At 38.2% G+C, this 21,481-nt stretch overlaps 1 protein-coding gene across 3 annotated transcripts in view; it reads left to right on the forward strand.

The window, feature by feature from the left end:
• Nucleotides 1-21,481, forward strand: part of LOC111148913 (FRY like transcription coactivator) — a 262,986-nt gene that overhangs the window by 169,044 nt on the left and 72,461 nt on the right. For all 3 annotated transcript variants that reach the window (XM_022505700.1, XM_022505701.1, XM_022505702.1), the window contains 11 exons: nt 314-421; nt 3,758-3,995; nt 5,097-5,282; nt 5,571-5,657; nt 6,781-7,049; nt 9,563-9,758; nt 10,674-10,798; nt 12,997-13,054; nt 15,907-15,998; nt 19,221-19,393; nt 20,952-21,112. In XM_022505700.1, coding sequence (XP_022361408.1) covers nt 314-421; nt 3,758-3,995; nt 5,097-5,282; nt 5,571-5,657; nt 6,781-7,049; nt 9,563-9,758; nt 10,674-10,798; nt 12,997-13,054; nt 15,907-15,998; nt 19,221-19,393; nt 20,952-21,112 — 1,693 coding nt within the window. The remainder of the gene's footprint in view (nt 1-313; nt 422-3,757; nt 3,996-5,096; nt 5,283-5,570; nt 5,658-6,780; nt 7,050-9,562; nt 9,759-10,673; nt 10,799-12,996; nt 13,055-15,906; nt 15,999-19,220; nt 19,394-20,951; nt 21,113-21,481) is intronic.

The raw sequence follows: 21,481 nt of genomic DNA on the forward strand, positions 1-21,481 counted from the left end.
TTAATTTAAAATAATTGTATTCTAAATAATTAAATACTATTTATTGTTTAAACATAATAGTTCCTGTGGCTTTCTAATTACTGAAAATCTTTTTTGCTTGCTAGTGTTTTCTTTCCTGAATTATCTCTTTATTCTTTTGTCGGCTTGTAAACTGATGACTTTTCACTGCATTTGCATGAGTTCTTTTTATATTAAATACATTAAACTTCTTTAGGGGGAGGAGACTCCTATTTTCTCTAATTATTTTTCCAGCTTTGCTTTCGTTGTCTAGCATATGTAGTAAACTTACTAAATCCTGTTATATATTTTTCAGGGGGGAAAGAAAACCCAAAATTGATTTGTTCAGGACTTGCATCGCTGCTATTCCAAGGCTGATTCCGGATGGTATGAGCAGAACTGACCTCATTGAACTCTTAGCAAGGTAAATGAGAATGACTCTTTGCTCCGTTACTTTTTACCTCTTTCAGTCCCTTTAAATGTCGAATACACCCCGCTATTGTTCTCATGAACAGAAAGACATGTTCAATTCTTTAGTTGATATACTTTCTTTTTTTAAAAATTTTTTTAAATTTCTTTTCAGTGTTCCAGAATTCATTGTTTAAATGTGATATACTTTCTAGACTTCCATGTTGTCTTTTATGTTTTGTTAAACACATTCTCCCCACTCATTTTTAACTATTTAAAGTTCTTTTGGATTCCTCTACAAATCCTATTTTTCTGTTTTCCACCTTTTCCACCTAGTATATTTCTTAGAATTTAGATAACATGTTATTCCTTAACAGATACGAGGTGTTGCCCAGCAGGCAGTTAACTGTTGGGCCAACACTTGGAGTCCTTCCCCTAACACCCAGGGCGGTGTCCGGATCTCATGGTCACTTACTTCTCCCATCACAGAGCCCATAGGGTTTATGCTGCTCTTTCCTCTGTTGGGCTTCTCATAGCTTTATAAAATAAGAAATAACATGACAACCGAATTTGAATACTTGCTCCCAAAACTAACTCCAAGCTGAGGTGAAGGTTTATTGAAAGCTGCTTCTTTGTTGATGGACTTAGGGATTCCGTAGATAAGGGGTTGGCAAACATTTTTCTGTGAAGGACGAGATGGGAAATATTTTAGGATCACAGGTCATACTCATCTCTGCCAGTGGCTCAGGAGCAGCCTTGGGCAGCCGGTAAAGGAGAGGGCATGACCACGTTCCCATGGTGCCCTTGGCCCTTGAACTATAGTTTGCTGGCCTCTGCTCTAAATGAAAAAAGTCAAGTATCATGGCTGTCACAGAGCAGGGGTGCTTGATGTTTTGAAAGTTGTTTACTGGTTGCCAAACACTTATCTCTAAGACTTAAGTTAAACTTACCGTGAACAGCTAAGACTTCTTCAGAAACCCTTTTTACGTCCTCCTCAAAAACACCTAGCATTTCACACACCTGTCACTACCCTGTCCTCAACCCGTGCAGGTTGCCATCAAGATACAGAACAGCATTTGTCTTCTCCTCCATTCAGGGTTATGAGGGGAGAAAGGAGTCACTTGGAAACTTTGCACCATGAGCTAAATTCCTCCCATTCCACTCTCTTAATTTTTGCTGTGAATTGGATTGAAGAGTTACAAAGTTCATGTCAGTGTTAGGGCAGGAAAGGAGGTTTAATGATTTGTAATGTTATTGCTTGGAAAAACAGAAAACATCTCTTACACGATTGTACGCTTACTCCTCCCCCTTGGTAACTCGTCTACACCTTTGTGGATAAGGATCCCATATCCCCCACCAAACGGAAACTGCATCTCTAAGGGGCAGGGACTGGGGGGCCCAGTGAAGGGAACAAACATCTGAACGGTGAGTGAGTGACAGCTTTGCCACTTGCTTTGCTTCCTTCTCCTGTGAGATTCATTTGCAAGTTAATTTACTTCACCAGAAAGGAACATTCTAGGGTCTCTTCTATTTTGTGCCTCATTCTTACCATTTGGAGTTACGATCTCTAAATCTTGGGTTTTTGGGTTTTTTTTTTTTAATGAAAGCAAGTAAACAAAATGAAGATGCATTCATAGACTTGTATGCTATGTCAAAGAAAGTTAATTCCTCTGTCTTAAATTAGCCTGACTGCATTGTTGTTCTCTATGCAGTGGGTGGTTAGCTCCTCTGTGTAAATTCTGAGTTACACAGATGGGTGCAAGGTGGACATGTGTACATTTGGGGATTTGAGGGCGGTTGAAATCATCTTTAAAATGAGCATCATGGAGACAGTCATTCTTCTTCCACAGAATCTCCCTTGGTGCCACTATCAGAGACAGAACACTGGGCTAGAGAGCCTGAACCTGGCCCCAGATGATACGTCTGCTGCTCCAGGTTCATGGCTTACTTTCAAGTCTATCGAGCTGTAATAGATGTTCTCTTCCATCTCCCTGTCAGCTGAAGGTTGACTTAGTGAAGACCAGAACTGAGTTGAGCAGGGTGAAGACAGTGACATCTCCTTCCACCTAAAGCACGCAGCTTTCCTCCTCTGTCAGTGAGGATAATGCCGCTGCCCCAGCCTCCTGTCAGCCTGTCATTGTGGCGTAGTCTAATATTACCTACTTAGCCGTTTCACTCAGCCTCTTCCTAACTCCGATGCCTGTGTCCTGATGGTCAGTCACTAAAGGAGTCCTCTTCAGCCCCAAATCAGAAACTCTTGCTCATGGAGGATTATATATTCGTAGCTTCACTGCTGCAACCATCTTTTATGGTTTTCTGATTCTCTGCTTTATGTTCTGGTAAAATCCTTTAGCTAATATTACTTTCATGTCCTCTTATTGCTTTGATATCTTTATTTTATTTTCTTTTTCTTTTTTTTTTTTTTTTTTGCTTTGATATCTTTAAAGGGTGATTTTTTATAGCCTCTCCTCAGTCTCTTTAGGGACTTGTATGTTAGATCAGCACTTTTTTTTTTTCCATTTTTTCCCCTACATATACCCCATTTATGATGTTACTCTAAAATTTACGCTCACACTTCGGAATGATTTCTGTTGAATTGCTTTCATCTTGGTTTACTGTATTTTCTTGTTTACAATCAGCCATCTTGTATATAACTGTAACCGCAACAGCACGAAGAAAATGACCGATAAATCATGTTCTTTCCAGTGATAATAAGGGACTGAACATCCGAGAGATAGGGCTAAGGTATTATATGACTGGATATAATTTTTGACTGATTACAACATAATATACAGCATTTCAAGGACTAAAGTGTCTTTAAAATGTAATTCTGGGGGCGCCTGTGTGGCTCAGTAGGTTGAAGCCTCTGCCTTCGGCTCAGGTCATGGTCTCAGGGTCCTGGGATCGAACCCTGCACCGGTCTCTCTGCTCAGCGGGGGACCTGCTTCCTCCTCTCCCTCTGCCTGCCTCTCTGCCTACTTGTAATCTCTGTCAAATAAATAAATTTTTAAAAGTCTTTAATAAAAAGTAAAAAAAAGATAAAATGTAATTCCGTTATGTCAAGCTCTATTTTTTTAAAGTACAGCATTTTAATTATGATCAAACATATTATCTGAATTACAATAAAAGTACCAACTACTATTAATAGATTTATATGGGAATTTAAATAAGTGAATGTAAAATAACATAGGGGTGAATATATATGAAAGGGGAACATTGGTTCCCATCTTCAGACTTAGAAATCAACAAAGAGGACAGATTCTTTAGGGTCTTAGTTTTCAGTTTTACATGATAAAACTGGATAAAACTGGGAAGGTTTTGAGGTTTGCTAATAGACTTCTGTTCTTGATAGGCTCACCATTCATATGGATGAAGAACTTCGTGCTCTGGCTTTCAATACCCTGCAGGCACTAATGCTTGACTTCCCAGATTGGCGGGAGGATGTTCTTTCAGGATTTGTTTATTTTATTGTCCGGGAAGTGACGGATGTCCATCCCACGCTCCTTGATAATGCTGTAAAGATGTTGGTACAATTAATAAACCAGTGGAAACAAGCAACCCAAGTGCATAACAAAAACCAGGACTCCCAGGTACCAAATTCTTTTGTCTGGTCCCTTTGTACGTGGTCAGTGAGAAATGCCCAGCAATGGTGTTAATATATGTTGCTTTCTCAAAAACCGAACATTGGCTTAGTGTTGTTGACTTTGGAAGTATTCATAGTCCCTTAAACTGAACCTTCCTGCAGTTCAGATATTAAATATAGTGTTTGTGTGTCCAGCCTTTCCAACCTTTGGTAACAGTTTTGAATGAACACAGAGAGTGGAGGCCATCCTAGCTTACATTTAGGCTATTTCCAATATATTTAAAGCTGATAGAATAATAATTTTTGGTAGTATTCCATTTGAGCTATTTGATTGTTTTACCCACGGCACTAATCCCTGCTTCACATATGCAGTGTGTCTGTTTGTTTAAATGAAAGGTTCTCAGATTATTGATTTATGTAATGTATTGTCTTAGAACCTTGTAATTTTGGAGTTGGATCATCCAAATCCGTCTAGCTTCTCAACCTTAATTGAGCATAGAAATCACCATGGGCTTGGGCGCCTCAGTGGCCTAGTTGGTTGAGCATCTGCGTTTGGCTCAGGACATGATCTTGGGGTCCTAGGATCGAGCTCTGCGTGGGGCTCCCCACTCAGCGGGGAGTCTGCTTGACCCTCTGCCTCTCTCTCTTGCTCTGTCTCTCAAATAAATAAATAAAATCTAAAAAAAAAAAAAAAAAAAAAGGAAATAAAGAAATCACCAGGGGCCTAAGAATCTCTGTTTTCTACAAGCTTCTAGGTGATGCCATGCTGCTGGTCTACACTTTGACTTCAGATGGTCCAATTCAACCCCCTTATTTTCCACAAATAAATGTTAGACCACGAGTCATTAACAGTGTCAGCTCCAAGATTACAAAGTAGCCAGAGAACAGTAGCAGTTCAGTACAGAATTCAGAGACTGCCAGTTAAATGCTTCTTTTCCTCTGTGTATACTGTTAAATTTTGATAACTTAAGTATTATTTAAATTGCCTGAGCTGAGGCAGACCTGTTGCTGTAATCGAGATAATTTGCTTTCCTCTTTATTAATGGTTGCACCAGAACATCTACACATATTATGTTGTTTTATTGTTAATTTCTGTTTATTTTTCAAGCATGGTGTGGCTAATGGAGCTTCACATCCCCCTCCTCTGGAAAGGAGCCCGTATTCCAATGTATTCCACGTGGTCGAAGGGTTTGCACTCGTCATTCTCTGTAGCAGTCGACCTGCCACTAGAAGGTTAGCCGTCAGTGTCCTTAGAGAAATAAGGGCTCTGTTTGCACTTTTGGAAATACCTAAGGTAAGATTTAGGTATATTGCTTAATTATCTATTGAAAGTACTTAAGAACCCTCCTGTTGTTCATTCTTGTGCCTTTTGCATTGCTGCCGTGTGGTTATAACTTACCTTCATAACAAAGGAACAAAGTCTTTTTGACAGGGTTTAGACTAGCCCACCTGCCCTCAATTCCATTTGTACAATTCCATTTTTACAAAAAGCGCTAACATGAACTTTGTTATGTTTTCTTAGATTTGGTTACTTTTCTTAATCATTCCTAAATCTTTTTAGACATGTGATACTTTTTTATAGGGTGATGATGAACTAGCCATCGATGTGATGGACAGGCTGAGCCCATCCATTCTCGAGAGCTTCATACATCTCACTGGGGCCGATCAGGTAACTAGAATGATTTCATGCTATTCAGTCTTGAATGCTGTTCAATCTTGGAACTTTAGATAGACATCTCTGATTTCCCTTTACCACTTTAATGCATTGGAAAGTATTTTATGTCCAAGTCATAAGTGATTCGACTCAGTAAGATGAAGAAAAACACTTTGTCAGCACACACAACTAAGAATGGGTTGATTTTTTTAAAAGGTCATACATCAAGATTTCAAGATTGGATGTAAACATAACTATCCAACTTGATTACCTGAAGTTTTTTTCTTCCCCTTTGAAATACAGGGACAAAGTTTCTGTTCTCTGTCTGTGACACTTGGCTCTGATAACTCACAACTTAATAATATATAACCGAGGGACATAATAAAAAAAAGTTATAAACCTAAGTGATGATTATAAATCTGTACAGTTTAAAGAATTCTGTTTTAGAATATTAACTATGATTTATGCCAACAAAAAGAATAGTGAAGCACTCTCTTCTAGTGCCTGAAGTCTTGCCTTCCTGCCTCAGAGCAGGTGTTTCGTAAATATCTGTTGACTTGATAGAGTATGAATTGAGTTTCTGTTCAGTTTAAGACTCCATTTGTTTTTGTTGTTGTTGTTCGAATGACACATAGTTTGCTGTGAAGGTCAGTCAGTATAAGAGCTTAGAATATTGTTGAACAAATATGTAAGAATAGGTACCTCTGTGAAGTCCCATTTTCCAGTCTGTTCTACGAATGCCTATTTCAGGCATGTCAGCATGAAGTTAATGGTCCCTTTTTCAGTTCCCAGCAGCGTCAGTATGCCCATGCAAGTTGCCTATTCCTATATGAATTACGTAAGTCGTGGTTCTTCACCCTTTTTGGTCTGTAGAGCCTTTTCAGACTAATGAAAGCTGTGAAATGTCTCTTCAGAAAAGCACATGTACACACTTAAACACAAAAATGGTGTGTGCAGTTTCAGGAATTCACTACTCCCTTAAACCCACTTTGGACCTCATCATTACCTCTGTTTTAGAACCTCTGTTCCAGAAACTACCAATAGGCCACATATAGTTTAATATAATTCATATGGCAGAATTTTGAAAATTACCGAAATGTGTGATAACCCATTGTTGTTGTTTTTTTTCTCTTCATAGACTACTTTGCTGTATTGCCCTAGCTCGATAGATTTACAGACATTAGCAGAGTGGAACTCTTCTCCCATCAGCCACCAGTTCGATGTGATTAGTCCATCCCACATATGGATATTTGCACACGTGACCCAAGGCCAAGACCCGTGGATTATAAGTCTCTCCAGTTTTTTAAAGCAGGAAAACCTCCCCAAACACTGCTGTACAGCTGTGAGCTATGCTTGGATGTTTGCATACACAAGACTTCAGTTGTTGTCCCCACAGGTTGATATAAAGTAAGTAATTTCCTAGTTGATATAAAGTACATTTTTAGAGGCACCCGGGTGGCTCAGTGGGTTAAAGCCTCTGCCTTCAGCTCAGGTCATGATCCCAGGGTCCTGGGATCGAGCCCCATATCGGCTCTCTGCTCCGCAGGGAGCCTGCTTCCTCCTCTCTCTCTCTGCCTGCCTCTCTGGCTACTTGTGATCTCTGTCAAATAAATAAAATCTAAAAAAAAAAAAAAAAAGTACATTTTTAAATGTGTAGACTGTCAGTTTTTATAAGTATGTATTTGAAAAGTCATATAAGTTGGAAATTCCACAAATAAATGACGTGCCATAATTGGACTGATGTATTAAAGAGGGAGATGAAAGATGTGAAAGATGTAGTCTTATAATCCTATCTTCCTTTTCATGTCATTCAGTCTCACCAGATTGTTAGTTCACTTACTAGGACAGTGCTTGGTACATGGTGTGTGTCTGATGAATCCGTATGGAAAGAAAGAACTAAGGAGGGAAGGGTCAGAAGAGGAGGATGGATGTGGATATAGGGAAGTTTGTAGATGAACGGTGTGAAGTGAAGAGACACTGATCTCAGGGACCTGACTTCTCCTGATGACATCAAGAGGAAGGCCATTTGCTGATAGGCAGTGACAATGGCATTGAACTTCCATTTGGAGGCTAATGGTAAAAATTTGGAGTAACTGATGGTGTGATAGAGTGTGGAGGCAGGTCATCATCAGCTGCAGTTAATTTCTTCTTGCTCTTAAATAGGACAGAGAATTTTTGAACGTGAATTTGAGTTCCTGGTTTCATTTGATCCAGTATGCCATTCATCAGATGGCATAGAATGAGTCCTCTCTTCATAGATGTTGCCACGTAAACCCAACACCCAGACAAACTCAACACCTTAGGCTCACGTGAAAGGCTCTCCGAACTTGGTTCCAGTCTATACATTTTTCCTTACTTTCAGTCATGGCTACCTATGTGCTCTTATGTTAGAACAAAAAAAAACTTCTCAGAGTTTACTGTGTGGGTCTACAGTTTCTAGTCTCTTGAGTTTTTATTCACATGAACCTAGAATGCTTTCTGTCTTCTCCATGTTCTATGTGTTGATATCTGATGTAGCTCAAATTACACCTTATTTTTAAAGCTTTCTTCTACATCTCCAACCCAGAGTAGTCATTCCTTCTTTTGGACCTGAATATAGCTATTTTTGGTATTTCTCTATGTGTATACACACTTATTATATATCTGTCTGTGTTCTCAGGAATTGTGTATTAAATGGTTTTTTGTTGTTGGGTTTTTTTTGTGGTTTTTTTTTTTTTTTTTTTTTTTTTTAGTGAAAATTGACACCTGTCACCTTGCACAAATAACCTTTATGACTTTATCTCATTGGGTCTCCCTAATTGCCATATTTTAAATTGGAAGCCCCTCTCCTACTACCATTCTCTGTCTCTTTTATTGTTCATTATCACACTGGGCACCATCTGACATTGTTTTATTTATTCTGTGTTGTGTATCTTCCCCAACACACATGATGGTAGTGATTTTTTACAGGGTTTGTTTTGTTTTACTGCCATCACAATATTTTCTAAAATAGTAAAACACTGTCGGTGAATTAACATAGTGGTATATTGTTTTGCTTATCTTAATATATAAATGTATTGAAGCCAAGGACAATGTATCTTTCTGCTTTGTTTTGCTCTGAATCCTTAATCCCACCAGCATTTTGGTATTTAGAAAAATTTATAGAATTGTGCCAATATATTTTATTGGTCTGATGTTTCAAGACAGAAATTTGACAGAAGCCTTAAAAATGTAGCTGTCCTTTTGTTGTCGCAATTTCAATTTCAAGAGTTTACCCAAGAAAAAAATGAAACTTTTATTGTAATTAAGCATATATTCAAATGTATAGTGCTGTGTATTATAGGGGAAAATTGCTATTAGCTAAAATGTCTAATAATGAAAATTTGGACAATAAATTCTGATAATCTTTATAATAACATAGCATACAGCCATCAAAAATGATGTCAGAGAAGTATATTCATTTAATGGAAGATGTTTAAAACACACATTAAGTACATATGAAAATCAGCCGTATTATTCAGCTTTTATAAGTTAAGGGAGATATATTCATTTTTTATATATCTGTGTATTTGAATTGAAAATGTATAAAAGAATATACAGTGCTTATATTGACATGGGACTAAAGGTGATTTTCATTTTGTTTTCCCAGTTTTTTTTAACACTGAGTGTGTATAATAAGTTATAAAATGTGACCTGATAAAAATATTAACTTTGATCACAGGAACAGTAGATTATGTTAAAATGATCCTACGATGTATTTAAATTTTCAGATAGTCATTTATATCTTATACCATCCCACAGAGACTTAGTGGTTAGTAATAAAACTTTATTAACCATCTTTCCTAAATTGATAGAATTTAGCTTTAGTTTTAAAAAAAAAATTCAGAACACATTGAATTATTTTCAGCTCCCTGTTTCTCTTCTTCTTCTTCTTCCCCCAGTAGCCCCATCAATGCCAAGAAGGTAAACACCACCACCAGCAGCGACTCCTACGTCGGCCTGTGGAGGAACTACCTGCTGCTTTGCTGCAGTGCGGCGTCGTCCACATCCTCTTCCACATCCACGGGGTCTGTGAGGTGTTCCCCGCCCGAGACGCTGGCATCCACCCCTGACAGCGGCTACAGCATTGATTCCAAAGTAAGCTTTCCCTGTCCGCCACTGAATCTGAAGGGCACCACAAAGTAATGTTTTCAGATTTCTTTTCCAGGACAGTAAAGTAATGTGGTTGAAAAGTGTGTTACTTGTATGAATGAGGAAAATAGCTCAAGGAGTCCCATTACTATGGATTCCTGGTTGGAATCAGTTTTATATATGTGTGTGTGTGTTCCTGTATATTTGTGTGTGTGTGTGTGTGTGTGTATAATTGATTCCAACCAGGAATATATATAATAAAAAACTATATAAAACTATATATATGTATATCGTTTCTCTTTGGTGAAAAGCTGATCATGCACATTAAATTCATCATAATATTTTTAAAGTAATTTTCACCCCCATTGTTGCTCACTTGATTTCCTGTAGTTCTCACAATATAAAAGAAATCATTTAAATAATTAAATAATTTGTTGACTTTCCCTAAATTATGCAGTGACATGTGATACTTGGTAAGAACAGTTCTGTAGTCTTCATGATGTGACACAAAATATTGTGAGGTGGTTGAAGAAAATTTAGAAAACTGAGTAAGATCTGAGTGTCTTACTTTAACACCAATGACCTGGAAATAATTTTGTTTAATTCACTTTCACGGATCAAAAGACATAGAATATCAGAATATCCTCCTACAGTGGAAGTGAGCCTATTATGTAATGGTAAGTATCTGTAAGAAATTAAGAAACCCACAGAGCCCAAATTCTTTCAGTGAACTTAGAGTGAACCATTGGACAAATCATTTAATGTTCTTAGATTATGTACACCACAGGTGAATTTTGAAGTTCCACTCACAGTAAAAATTCATCTCTCCGTTGCCCTTGATGAAGTATTAATGAAATGCCAAGTTATTTAGTTGGATGTACTGTCAATAATGGCTGCTATAAATACATATTTTTTTTCCAGATTATTGGCATTCCATCCCCTTCATCCCTGTTTAAGCATGTAGTTCCAATGATGCGCTCTGAAAGCATGGAAATCACAGAATCCCTTGTTCTAGGTCTTGGCAGGACCAACCCAGGAGCTTTTAGGTAATTACCTTCATATGTTTTCTCTATGCACTAAAATAGCCAATATACTACTGGAGAGGTGAGATAGAGTCCTTACAATCAGGACTGTTCATATCAGTCCTGACATTTACCAGTTAACTAACCATGTAACATTAAACGAGTCATTTAATTTCTTAGATCCTTTTTTCCTTCATTTTGACTGAGCAAATAAGATCTCCCCAACGTTCTTTACAGAATTACTATGAAATCTCATATATACTATATATAAATGTGTTCTAAAAATGATAAAATGCCACATAAATTTTTAATATTTTCCTACCTATTGACACAATGATATGATTATTTTACAGTTTTGGTCTATTGGTTGAAACTATAGTTTTTCCTCTTCTTGTTCAAAAGAATTAGATTTTTTTCACTTTTTTTTTATTAACATATAATGTATTATTAGCCCCAGGGGGTACAGGTCTGTGAATCATCAGTCTCACACATTTCACAACACTCACCATAGCACATACCCTCCCCACTGTCCATAACCCAACCACCCTCTCCCTACCCCCCTTCCCCCAGGAACCCTCAATTTGTGTTTTTTTTGGTTTTTGTTTTTTGTTTTTAGATATTTTATTTATTCATTTGGGAGAGAGAGAGAACACAAGCAGGAGAAGAGGCAGAGGGAGAGGGAGAAGCAGACTCTCCCCCGAGCAGGGAGTCCGATGCGAGACTCGATCCCAGGACTCTGGGATCATGACCTGAGCCGAAGGCAGATACTTAACTGTCTGAGCCACCCAGGCGTCCCCCTCAGTTTGTTTTGTGAGATTAAGAGTCTCTTATGGTTTTTTTCCCTTCCGATCCCATCTTATTTCATTTTTGCCTTCCCTACCCCCTAAGCCACCCACTTTACCTCTCAGATTCCTTATATCAAGGAGATCATATGATAATTGTCTTTCTCTGATTGACTTATTTCACGCAGCAAGAATTAGATTATTTGTAAAAGAAATATTTTTTTTATATCATCCTTGATGTTCTTTATCTTGACAAAGTAAATCCTTCACTTTTGCATGAGATTCTGCTTTATTGTTGCCTGCTGGGCCTTGTATTTATTCTTTTGAGGTTATCCTCTATTGATCTAAGGTGATGTTTGTTTGATATCTTATCTCTGAGATAACACGTACAACAGAGATAATAGGTCAGTATTTGTGGGATGGCATTCATCATAAATGAGCTTTTGAAAGATTATTTTATGATAAAAAATACATTATTTTGCTAATAGCAAAAAAAAAAAATGGGTTAGAAAAATGATCTTAGCTTCTTAAAAAAACGAATTTTCATAAACAGAAACAATCCGGAGGCAAATACATTAAAGTCTGCAGTAGTTTTATAGATGATGAAATAGTGGATGCATTTTACTTTTTTTCTTTTTTATTTTCCCCATCATCTATGATCTACATCTATAATGAGCACATTTTCAATTTAAAATCAGATTATAAGCAAAGATGAGATTATCATTTTCATGAAGTTCGTGCCCTTTGACTCAATTCCATTTGTAAGAATTAATCCTAAGGAGATAATCAGAAATGAATACAAAGATGTTCACTGAGGCAGTATTTATAATAATAAAAATTAGAAAAAATTGGAGCACCTGGCTGGCTTAGTCAGTAGAGCATTTGACTCTCGATCTTGAGATTGTGAGTTTGAGCCCCACATTAGGTGCAGAGATTACTTAAAAATAAAATCTTTAAAAAAATTTAGATGAAATTTAATGAACCAGTAATAAATGAAAATGTTTAGAAAAACTATGGTATCCCATAGTTTTGGGATAATGTGTTATCCCATATGGTATCCCATGTGGTAGGATGTTGTGAGTTAACTAAGGGCACGTGGATGTCATTATGCTAGCGTTGGAGGAAGAAAGGATATCTTCTCATATCTGCTGGGGCTTCAACTATGTAAAGTACACCTGGGCTGCAAAATGATGGAACACCAGTGTTGATGATATTTACCTCCGCAAGTTAGAATAGGTGGGCTGTACCATTTTTTCTGCTTTCCCAGTGGTCTACAGTGTGCATGTGTTCTTCTGTAACCAAAACAATGAGGACTGTGTTAAAACAGTAGAACTGGGATTAACACTTTACTGTGTGTCATTAAATGAGTATTTACGTATTTGTGCATCAGATTATACCTGTTCAGCCATTATTTAACAATGTATATAATTTTTCTTCTAGGGAACTAATAGAGGAATTGCATCCCATAATTAAAGAAGCACTTGAAAGAAGGCCAGAGGTAAATGTAGTTTTCCTCATTAAATAGTTATTTGGCGGATACTTATTTGTCTTCTGTATTCCCTACATTATACCAAAAGTTAGCGATTGAGAAGTAGATATGTAAAAGACGGTCTGATGCAGTCTTCAACCCTTTCTTTTTTTTTTTAAGAGAACATGCAAGGGTTGGGAGGGGCCACGGGAGAGGGGGAGAGAGAAGCTTGAGCAGGCTCCACGCCCAGCACAGAGCCCAGCGTGGAACTTGATCTCATGACCCTGAGATCATGACCTGAGCTGAAATCAAGAGTCAGACACTAAACTGACTGAGACTCCCAAGCATGGTGCTCCTGAACATTTTTTTAATGTACAGAATTCTTCCCTGCCCCCTCATAGAAGATCTTACGCAGAAACTCATTGTAGAAAACATATTAAATTGCTCTAACTCAAGTGGGCCCAGTCAGAGTCTAGATTGGGGTCAGCAAAGCTTTTCTCTAAATGGCCAGATAGTAAATATTTTCACCTCTTTGGGCCCTGCTGTCTCTGTTGCAACTACTCAGTCTGCTCTAGACAATGAAACAAAGGGGCATGGCTATATCCCCCCCAATTCTTTTTTTAATTTTATTTTTTTTAATTTATTTTTTTAAGTATTTTTTTAAAAAAGATTTTATTTACTTACTTATTTGACAGAGATCACAAGTAGGCAGAGAGGCAGGCAGAGAGAGAGGAGGAAGCAGGCTCCCTGCTGAGCAGAGATTTCCCCATGCGGGGCTCGATCCCAAGACCCTGAGATCATGACCTGGGCCGGAGGCAGAGGCTTTAACCCACTGTGCCACCCAGGCGTCCCCACTCCCCCAATTTTTTTTTTTAGGCAGCAGTGGACCAGGGTTGGCCTGAGGGCTGTAGTTTGCCAACCCCAGGTCTATGTCCCTAAATCTAAAAATCTGCAACTTTTAGAAACCACAGGTCTGGTGGGGACAGGTAGATACGTGAACCATAATTATGACAGCGTATTACACACTGGAATGAAATCACAGATATGAGGTGGCTCAAACCGCAGAGAAGAAAGCCTCTGGCTCTGCCTGTCGAGGAAAAGTAGGTCTGAAGCACCAATATTTGAGGAGAAGTTTGAAGCATGTTCCCCAGTGGACAAGCATGGGAAAGACATTCCAGGCAGGGAGACGGCATTTGCAAACTTTATAAAAAGAATGTGGATGTTGCAGATTCTTTTGCATGATTATGTTATGGAGAAAGTGATTGATGATCGATTAGGCTGCAAAGCAAGACAAGAACTATCTCATGAAGGACTCCTGGTCTCAGCTTTATCCTGCAGACCACTGGGCACCATATGGCGTGAGCATTAGAACTGCCTGGAGGAGTTCCTACACATTATAGATTCCTGGGCCTATGGAGTGAGATTCCCTGGAACAGAGCCCAGAAATCTTTTAAAAAGCACCTTAGATGAACCTAGTATAGGAGACTGAGAGCCACTGCTGTTGATGTCCCAGAGGAATTAAAACAGGAGAAGGACATGGTGACAAGAGCCACCCTTTTAGAAACTTTAAGATGGCATCTGTAAGGCTTCAGTTCCTTTCTTTAATTCAGCCCTGTAGAGTAGTGATAGTAATTGATTGGACTTTTGTTTCAGAATGATCATGTTGATTACAGTGTAGGATGATTCATTAGAGAGACTTGGAATTGGCAACAAAATTAAGTAGCAATGTTTATATTTCAGAATTTCAGGGGGAAGAAGTCCTCCTAGCAAGTGAGTGGGTTAGCTCAGTGTTGTACCTGGAATGTAAGATTTGATTTTGAACGCTTCACACTCAGGATCTTTCTGTAGTGACAGAATGGAAACAAGTCAACTAAAACTTCGCAGAGATCATCAAAGACTGCTTAGAAACTGTCCTGTGCAATACAAATGGCTGTAAACTTTATAAAGAGCGATAAGAAATAGGAAACGTGGGGCGCCTGGGTGGCTCAGTGGGTTAAAGCCTCTGCCTTCGGCTCAGGTCATGATCCCAGGGTCCTGGGATCGAGCCCCGCATCTGGCTCTCTGCTCTGCAGAGAGCCTGCTTCCTCCTCTCTCTCTCTGCCTGCCTCTCTGCCTACTTGTGATCTGTCAAATAACTAAATAAAATCTTTAAAAAAAAAAAAGGAAATAGGAAACGTAACAAGCTGGTCATCAGCAAATTGGTCTGCTCTAAAAGGCAGGAAACTGCATTGTTGCTCTGTATTGTGAAAATCACCTCCCAGTGATGTAATGAACAGTAGAAGGAAGTGGTAGAGCAAATCTGTCTCTTCCGACTACACAGGTTCCCTCAGAATCCGGGGGAGATATGACAGCTAAATGTGCTAACCATTAGTCCTTCGGGGCTAGTAAGACCAATTTATTCAGACCGTAATGATCAGGGAAATTTTTTCTTCTGCATTTAGTTTCTGTGTCAGAATTAACTATTGAGTGGAAAACTTCGGCGTGAGCAAAATCTGTGGGGTTTCTTCATTCCCCTATGTGTTCTTTTCCCTGTCCTGTTGTTGTATTTTGGGTAATATCTTAGGGATTCTTAACCATGCAGTGGGAACAGTTTACTGACTGCTTCAGTGCTTCCAAGTTGCCAGATTAGCAAATCACCTGAAAGTAACTGAGAAGTAACTATAGGATTTTATTTTCTCCCCACACAAGGAGTGTTGCCACGTAAAACATCATGTGATTTATTTTAGCTCATTAATTTCAACTATTCACACGTATCTCTGATTCAGTAGCCAGTAGAGTGATCGAAGTGTGCATTACACTTATTCTTCCCAAGTTATACGGGAAAGTTTTCTAGCAACTTCTCTGAAGGATGTTTACTGAATGTCTTTCTGTCTTTGGAATAGAATATGAAACGGCGCAGGCGTCGAGATATTTTACGAGTACAACTGGTACGAATATTTGAACTGCTGGCAGATGCTGGTGTCATTAGTCACAGGTCAGTATTGGATTTTGACTTTTCTAAAACTTTGGAATGATTAGGGAACATATTTTTTCTCTTATGAACTATATAGAAACAGAAAAGCACCTTTGCAGCAACAACAAAAAACTGCTACCCTGTGAACATTATTTACAGAAGATGCAGCCAATACGTTAAAAGTGGCTAAAAACTGTATTGAAAAAAATCCACCACTAGTACCAGATTGCTTCGGGCAAAAATCAGCTATAGTGTTCCTAGGATTTTTGATATTTGCAGGAATCTAGTAAGTCAGGCAAGTGGACAGTGGCCTTTTTTGGTGACTAACTTAACGATTTCTTACCTTATTTTAAAGATCTGTTTCTTTTGGATTGTAAAATCATATATATAAAGGCTAAATGCTCGCTATAAGGTTTGTAAATTTATTCCAGTCGACTCTTAATCTCTCCAAAATCCACGAGCATAAATCACAATTCATAACTTACCACGCTTCACCAATGAAAACATAAAACCTGGAGTTATTGCTAGAATAAAGGCGTGTGGACACTAAGACCAGGAAAATTCCATTGACTTTGGAAGGGTAACTGTGTTGCCTGACTATTGAAGGAGGAAAAAAAAAAAAGATCTGATATCTCCAAAAGTAACTGGAAACGGAAAAGAGATCTCAAGGGAAAAAGAATGTTCATAAACTAGTGCCGTATTGTGACTTTGGCATTTGTCCTGATTATTTCTTAGAGTACCTCATACCTTCCGTAGTTAGCATCAAATGCTTTTGATGAGTGCTTTCAAAATTGAGCTTTAAGGGGCACCTGGGTGGCTCAGTGGGTTAAAGCCTCTGCCTTCGGCTCAGGTCATGATCCCAGGGTCCTGGGCTCGAGCTCCGCATCAGGCTCTCTGCTCAGTGGGGAGTCTGCTTCCTCCTCTCTCTCTGCCTGCCTCTCTCCCTACTTGTGATCTCTGTCTGTCAAATAAATAAATAAAATATTTTTAAAAAAATTGAGCTTTAATTAAAGAGAATTTAGACCACTGACTTACCTTTTCTTTTATAATAAATGAAAAGAAAGAAAAAAAGAAACAGCATTCTTTTTTTTTTTTTTTTTTTGTCCTACACAAAAATAAAACAGTGGAAGTTAGGAAAAGAGAATTTGAAACATACTGGGCTTATCTCTGTATCTTTTTTTTCTTTCTGTTTTGTTGCTTTCAATGTAGTGTTAGTGAATGAAGAATCTTTGGCACTATTTGGGGAAACTGCTGGATGTTGGTATATTTAATATTTACAAAAGCTGTAGTCACTATTGAGCAGTAATGGTTTTGAACACGGTTACATGTTTTGTTTTGGTTTTGTTTTTTTAAGAGAAAGTAATCCTGTAAGGCTGTTAGTACTATGGACTTTTTATTTCCTTGATTAAGGGAAAAAAATGAATTCTAGAGGCCAAGAAGGCAGGGATCTTGGCTTTGTTCAACCAGCCGATCTGATGTGCCTGATGCATAGGAGGGATTCAATGAATAGTTGTTAAATGAATGAATGTTTTTTTTCTGAGTCAGGTTGCAATCTATTAAATTGGTTTCCCATCCAGTAGTAAATCACAACTCAGAAATTAAAAACATTCCTTTAAGGAATGAAGAATAACATTTCATTTTGAATTTATTCAACATATTTTTATTGTTGTAGACTGGTATTTTTAATACATTGTAGTACCATTGTGACTCCTTACTTTTCTTTTCATGGCCACAACTCCTAAAAATTATTTTTACCTTTTTTTTAACTTTTTATTTTTTAAAGATTTTATTTATTTATTTGTCAGAGAGAGAAGGGGCATGCACAAGCAGGGAGAGCTACAGGCAGAGGGAGAAGCAGGCTCCCTGCAAGGAGCCCAATGAGGGACTCAATCCCGGGCCCCTGGAATCATTAACCGACTGAGCCACCCAGGCATCCCTATTTTTACTTTTAAAACCACATATTTTAGAAGTACTTTTCAAATATAGCAAGGAAAAACCGATGAAAATAAATGTAAATGTAATAGCTAACCATTTATATAACATTTATGGTTTACTAATCCTTTATTATATAGTAACTAATTTATATTCTCACTAAAATGCTCTGAAGTAGCTGCTGGTCAAATCCTTAATAAGTGTGGGAACAAGACCAGAATCCAAAACTTCTGACTAACCCAATGACCCCCTTTCAGTCTGTGGTTTCCAGGCTCAGGACCCTTACCTCAGAAAATTACTACAGAGAGTTTTGAGGCAACTCCATAGGTGTTAGAAGACTTGAAAACCAGCACTCTTTCTTGAATTCTCTTAAATTTTTGTATCCTTGATACTCCCTATGCTAGAATCCTGCTGAGAATGGGTACCTAATGGATATTTGATTGCTTGTACTAAAGGCATAATGTGAATTTGCATGGCAGCTCTGAGAATATATAGAACTAGTCTTTCTTCTTTCTACCCCCCCCTTTTTGTAAGTAAGTTCCACCCCCCAGTGTGGAGCCCACTATGGGGCTTGAACTCACAACCCTGAAATCAAGACCTGAGCTGAGATCAAGAGTTGGCCACGTTACCAGCTGAGCCACCCAGTCACCCCTCCTCTTTCCACCCTTCTAAATTGATCCTCCCTATCCCATATACCTCCTTATTTCCTTGTTTTGAAAAGCTATGTATTTTGCCAGAGGGAATAACATTCAGCACTCAGAAGAGTTGATTAAAGGTAGATATGGAATTGAATAATATAAATTGAAATAGCAGTTTCTTGATTGAGAAGCACCATCTATTTTGTATTTGGAAGCCAAATCACGTTCATTTAATTTTTGTATATTAAGTTGCACATTATCATATTGTGCCAAGTTTAATATACAGTTCACCTTTGAACATGGATTTGAGCTGCATAGGTCCGCTTGTATGTGGATTGTAACAGCACAATACTATAAATGTATTTTCTCTTACGATTTTTTTAATACTTTCTTTTCTCTAGCTTGCTTCATTCCAAGAATATAGTATATAATACATATGACATATAAAATATATGGTAATCGACAAGTTTCTATTATCGGTAAAGTTTCCAGCCAACAGTAGGCTATCGATAGCTAAGTTTTATGCAGATTTTTGCCTGGGGTGGTGGGGGTAGGTGCCCCTAACCCTGACATTGTTCAAGGGTCCACTGTGTATTATTCTGATTTTGATTACTAGGAATTTATTTTGATTTGAATTATAATTTAAAATCACTTTCTTTTTCAATATTTTCAGTGCAAGTGGTGGCCTTGATAATGAAACACATTTCCTCAACAACACTTTATTGGAATATGTAGATTTAACTAGACAACTCCTGGAGGCAGAAAATGAAAAAGACTCAGACACACTGAAGGATATACGATGCCATTTTAGTGCCTTAGTGGCGAATATCATTCAGAATGTTCCAGGTACTCTTTCCAGTTTCTTAAAACACTATCGACTATTAAGGAACCATCGTGTGCTTTCTTCCCCTGAGGGTTTGCAGGCTAAGGTGATAAAGCAGCTTGGGAACATAGTGGGAAATATGTCAGCGTAACATGGGTGGCCAAGAGTTTGTTTGAGCTTCAGTGAGTGTCACGAGTAGAAATCAAAAAGCAACACCACATCGATTTTTAATGATAATAAAGACATTAACAAAGAATTTAAGAAATCAATAGAAGAAGCTTCTTTAGGCAAACTTGCTCGAGGTGCAGTGAGCAAAGAGCCATTATGTCCCAAATGGTAATTGAACAGAATTAATAAGATACTGCTGAATGACGGAAGAAGGGCATAGCCACAGTTACGAAGTCTGCTAAGGATACCGTGTTACTGACTGATTCCTTTAAGGTATATGTGCCTGTTACTCCAGTACCTACTATAAGCCAGGTCCTGGTTTAGGCCCTAGGAACATTGATATATACACTTACATTTTAAAAAGCCATAAATCGTTTACAAGCATGAAACATAAAATGTGACTGTAGCCTTTGGTAGACAATGTCATTGCAAATGTTTCTTTTTCTTTCTGAAAAGGAATTACTTTATTACCTTTAAGAGAACATGCAAACAGTTGACTCTCTAAGTGAGAGCATGGGTTATATTTTATAAAAGACGCCTGTAAACATTTCTTTAGGTCCATTAATTTCAAGCGCAGGAGGCCTATTTTGAACTTCAGAGGGAAATGATTTCTTCATCTGAAGCTCAGTTAGCATAAAGATATAATTTAGTCCATTACCAAACATTTGTCTACAACCTCCAGATTGGTTCATTAAGGTACTGTTGAGTTTCTTCAACAAGGATTGATGCAGAGAACTTGTAGATAGAATTTTCAAGTGGAAAGAATTCTTGGAGATCATCTCAATCAGTGGTTTTCAAATGATGTTGTTTTTCTTCTGCCCAAGAGACAGACCAAGAGGCAGCAGAATGGGTCTAGACTCTGGGCCTCCCCCCTTACTTGAAGTAGATCAGCCCCTCCTTTGTCTGTTCCATATATCAAGATTCCACGTAAGGATTCTTTGAAAAAGATAGCTGTGCAGCTGAAAACATACAAAGCTCAGAAGCAGCTTACCTATTCCAAAGCTTTGTCTTGGCAATGAACCAAGATCCAGACTTGCATTCGTGTTGATGTCTCGGCCAAGCTTGCCATGTAGCCAGCAGCAGCTGGGGAGAAGCAGGGGCCCGACTCCTGGCTCTGTGCCTGCCTCTGGGCAGTCCTGCGCCTGCCTTGAAATCCTGCTTGCAGAGATACTGTATCTCTCACCGTGCTGAGCTACATGCTGTCAGAGACTGTTGCCCTCTTTCCTGGTCCTGCACGTGCGTCAATGATTGCCATCACCGAGGAGGTGTTTGGTAGGCTCAAAGGAAAACCTTTGCTGGCTTTCTTGCGGTGTTACGTACTCAGTACCAAATAAGTTGACATGCATGTTAAAATAAAAAGAAATGGAAATAAATTTTTTCCCTTTTTTTTTTTTTTTTTTTTTTAATGCACAGTGCACCAGAGAAGAAGTATCTTCCCTCAACAGAGCCTTCGTCACAGTCTGTTTATGCTGTTCAGTCACTGGGCAGGTCCCTTTAGCATCATGTTTACACCTTTGGACAGATACAGTGACAGAAATATGCAAATTAACAGACATCAGTACTGTGCACTAAAGGTATTGCTTAGAAATCTAATTTCTTTTTTCTCCCGTGAAGAGTGCAGTTAAATATTTTGGTCTCTCAGTGTCTAGTAGTATAAAAAGGATGGATTTCTTCTACCCTTAGAATATTTGCCTGCCGTATTCGAATATTTATACTGTACATTTCTTTAAATACATAAAAGACGATGCAAAAAAGTTACAGAATCTACCCAAAACTTAAATGCCATTTTCTTAAAGAACTGAGAATTGCCTCTTTTTTCCTACTTAAGTACTTTTTCTTGGTCTTTTCTTCCTCTTCTCTTCCAGTACTGTCCAAGCTCATGCCTTATTTCATATCATGTATTTACTTACTACTCATCATAAATTACTTAGTTTCGAAAACTG

Source organism: Enhydra lutris, unplaced genomic scaffold (genome assembly GCF_002288905.1).
Source record: "Enhydra lutris kenyoni isolate GAN:26980312 unplaced genomic scaffold, ASM228890v2 scaffoldscaffold21, whole genome shotgun sequence".
Classification (NCBI taxonomy): Eukaryota; Metazoa; Chordata; class Mammalia; order Carnivora; family Mustelidae; genus Enhydra; species Enhydra lutris.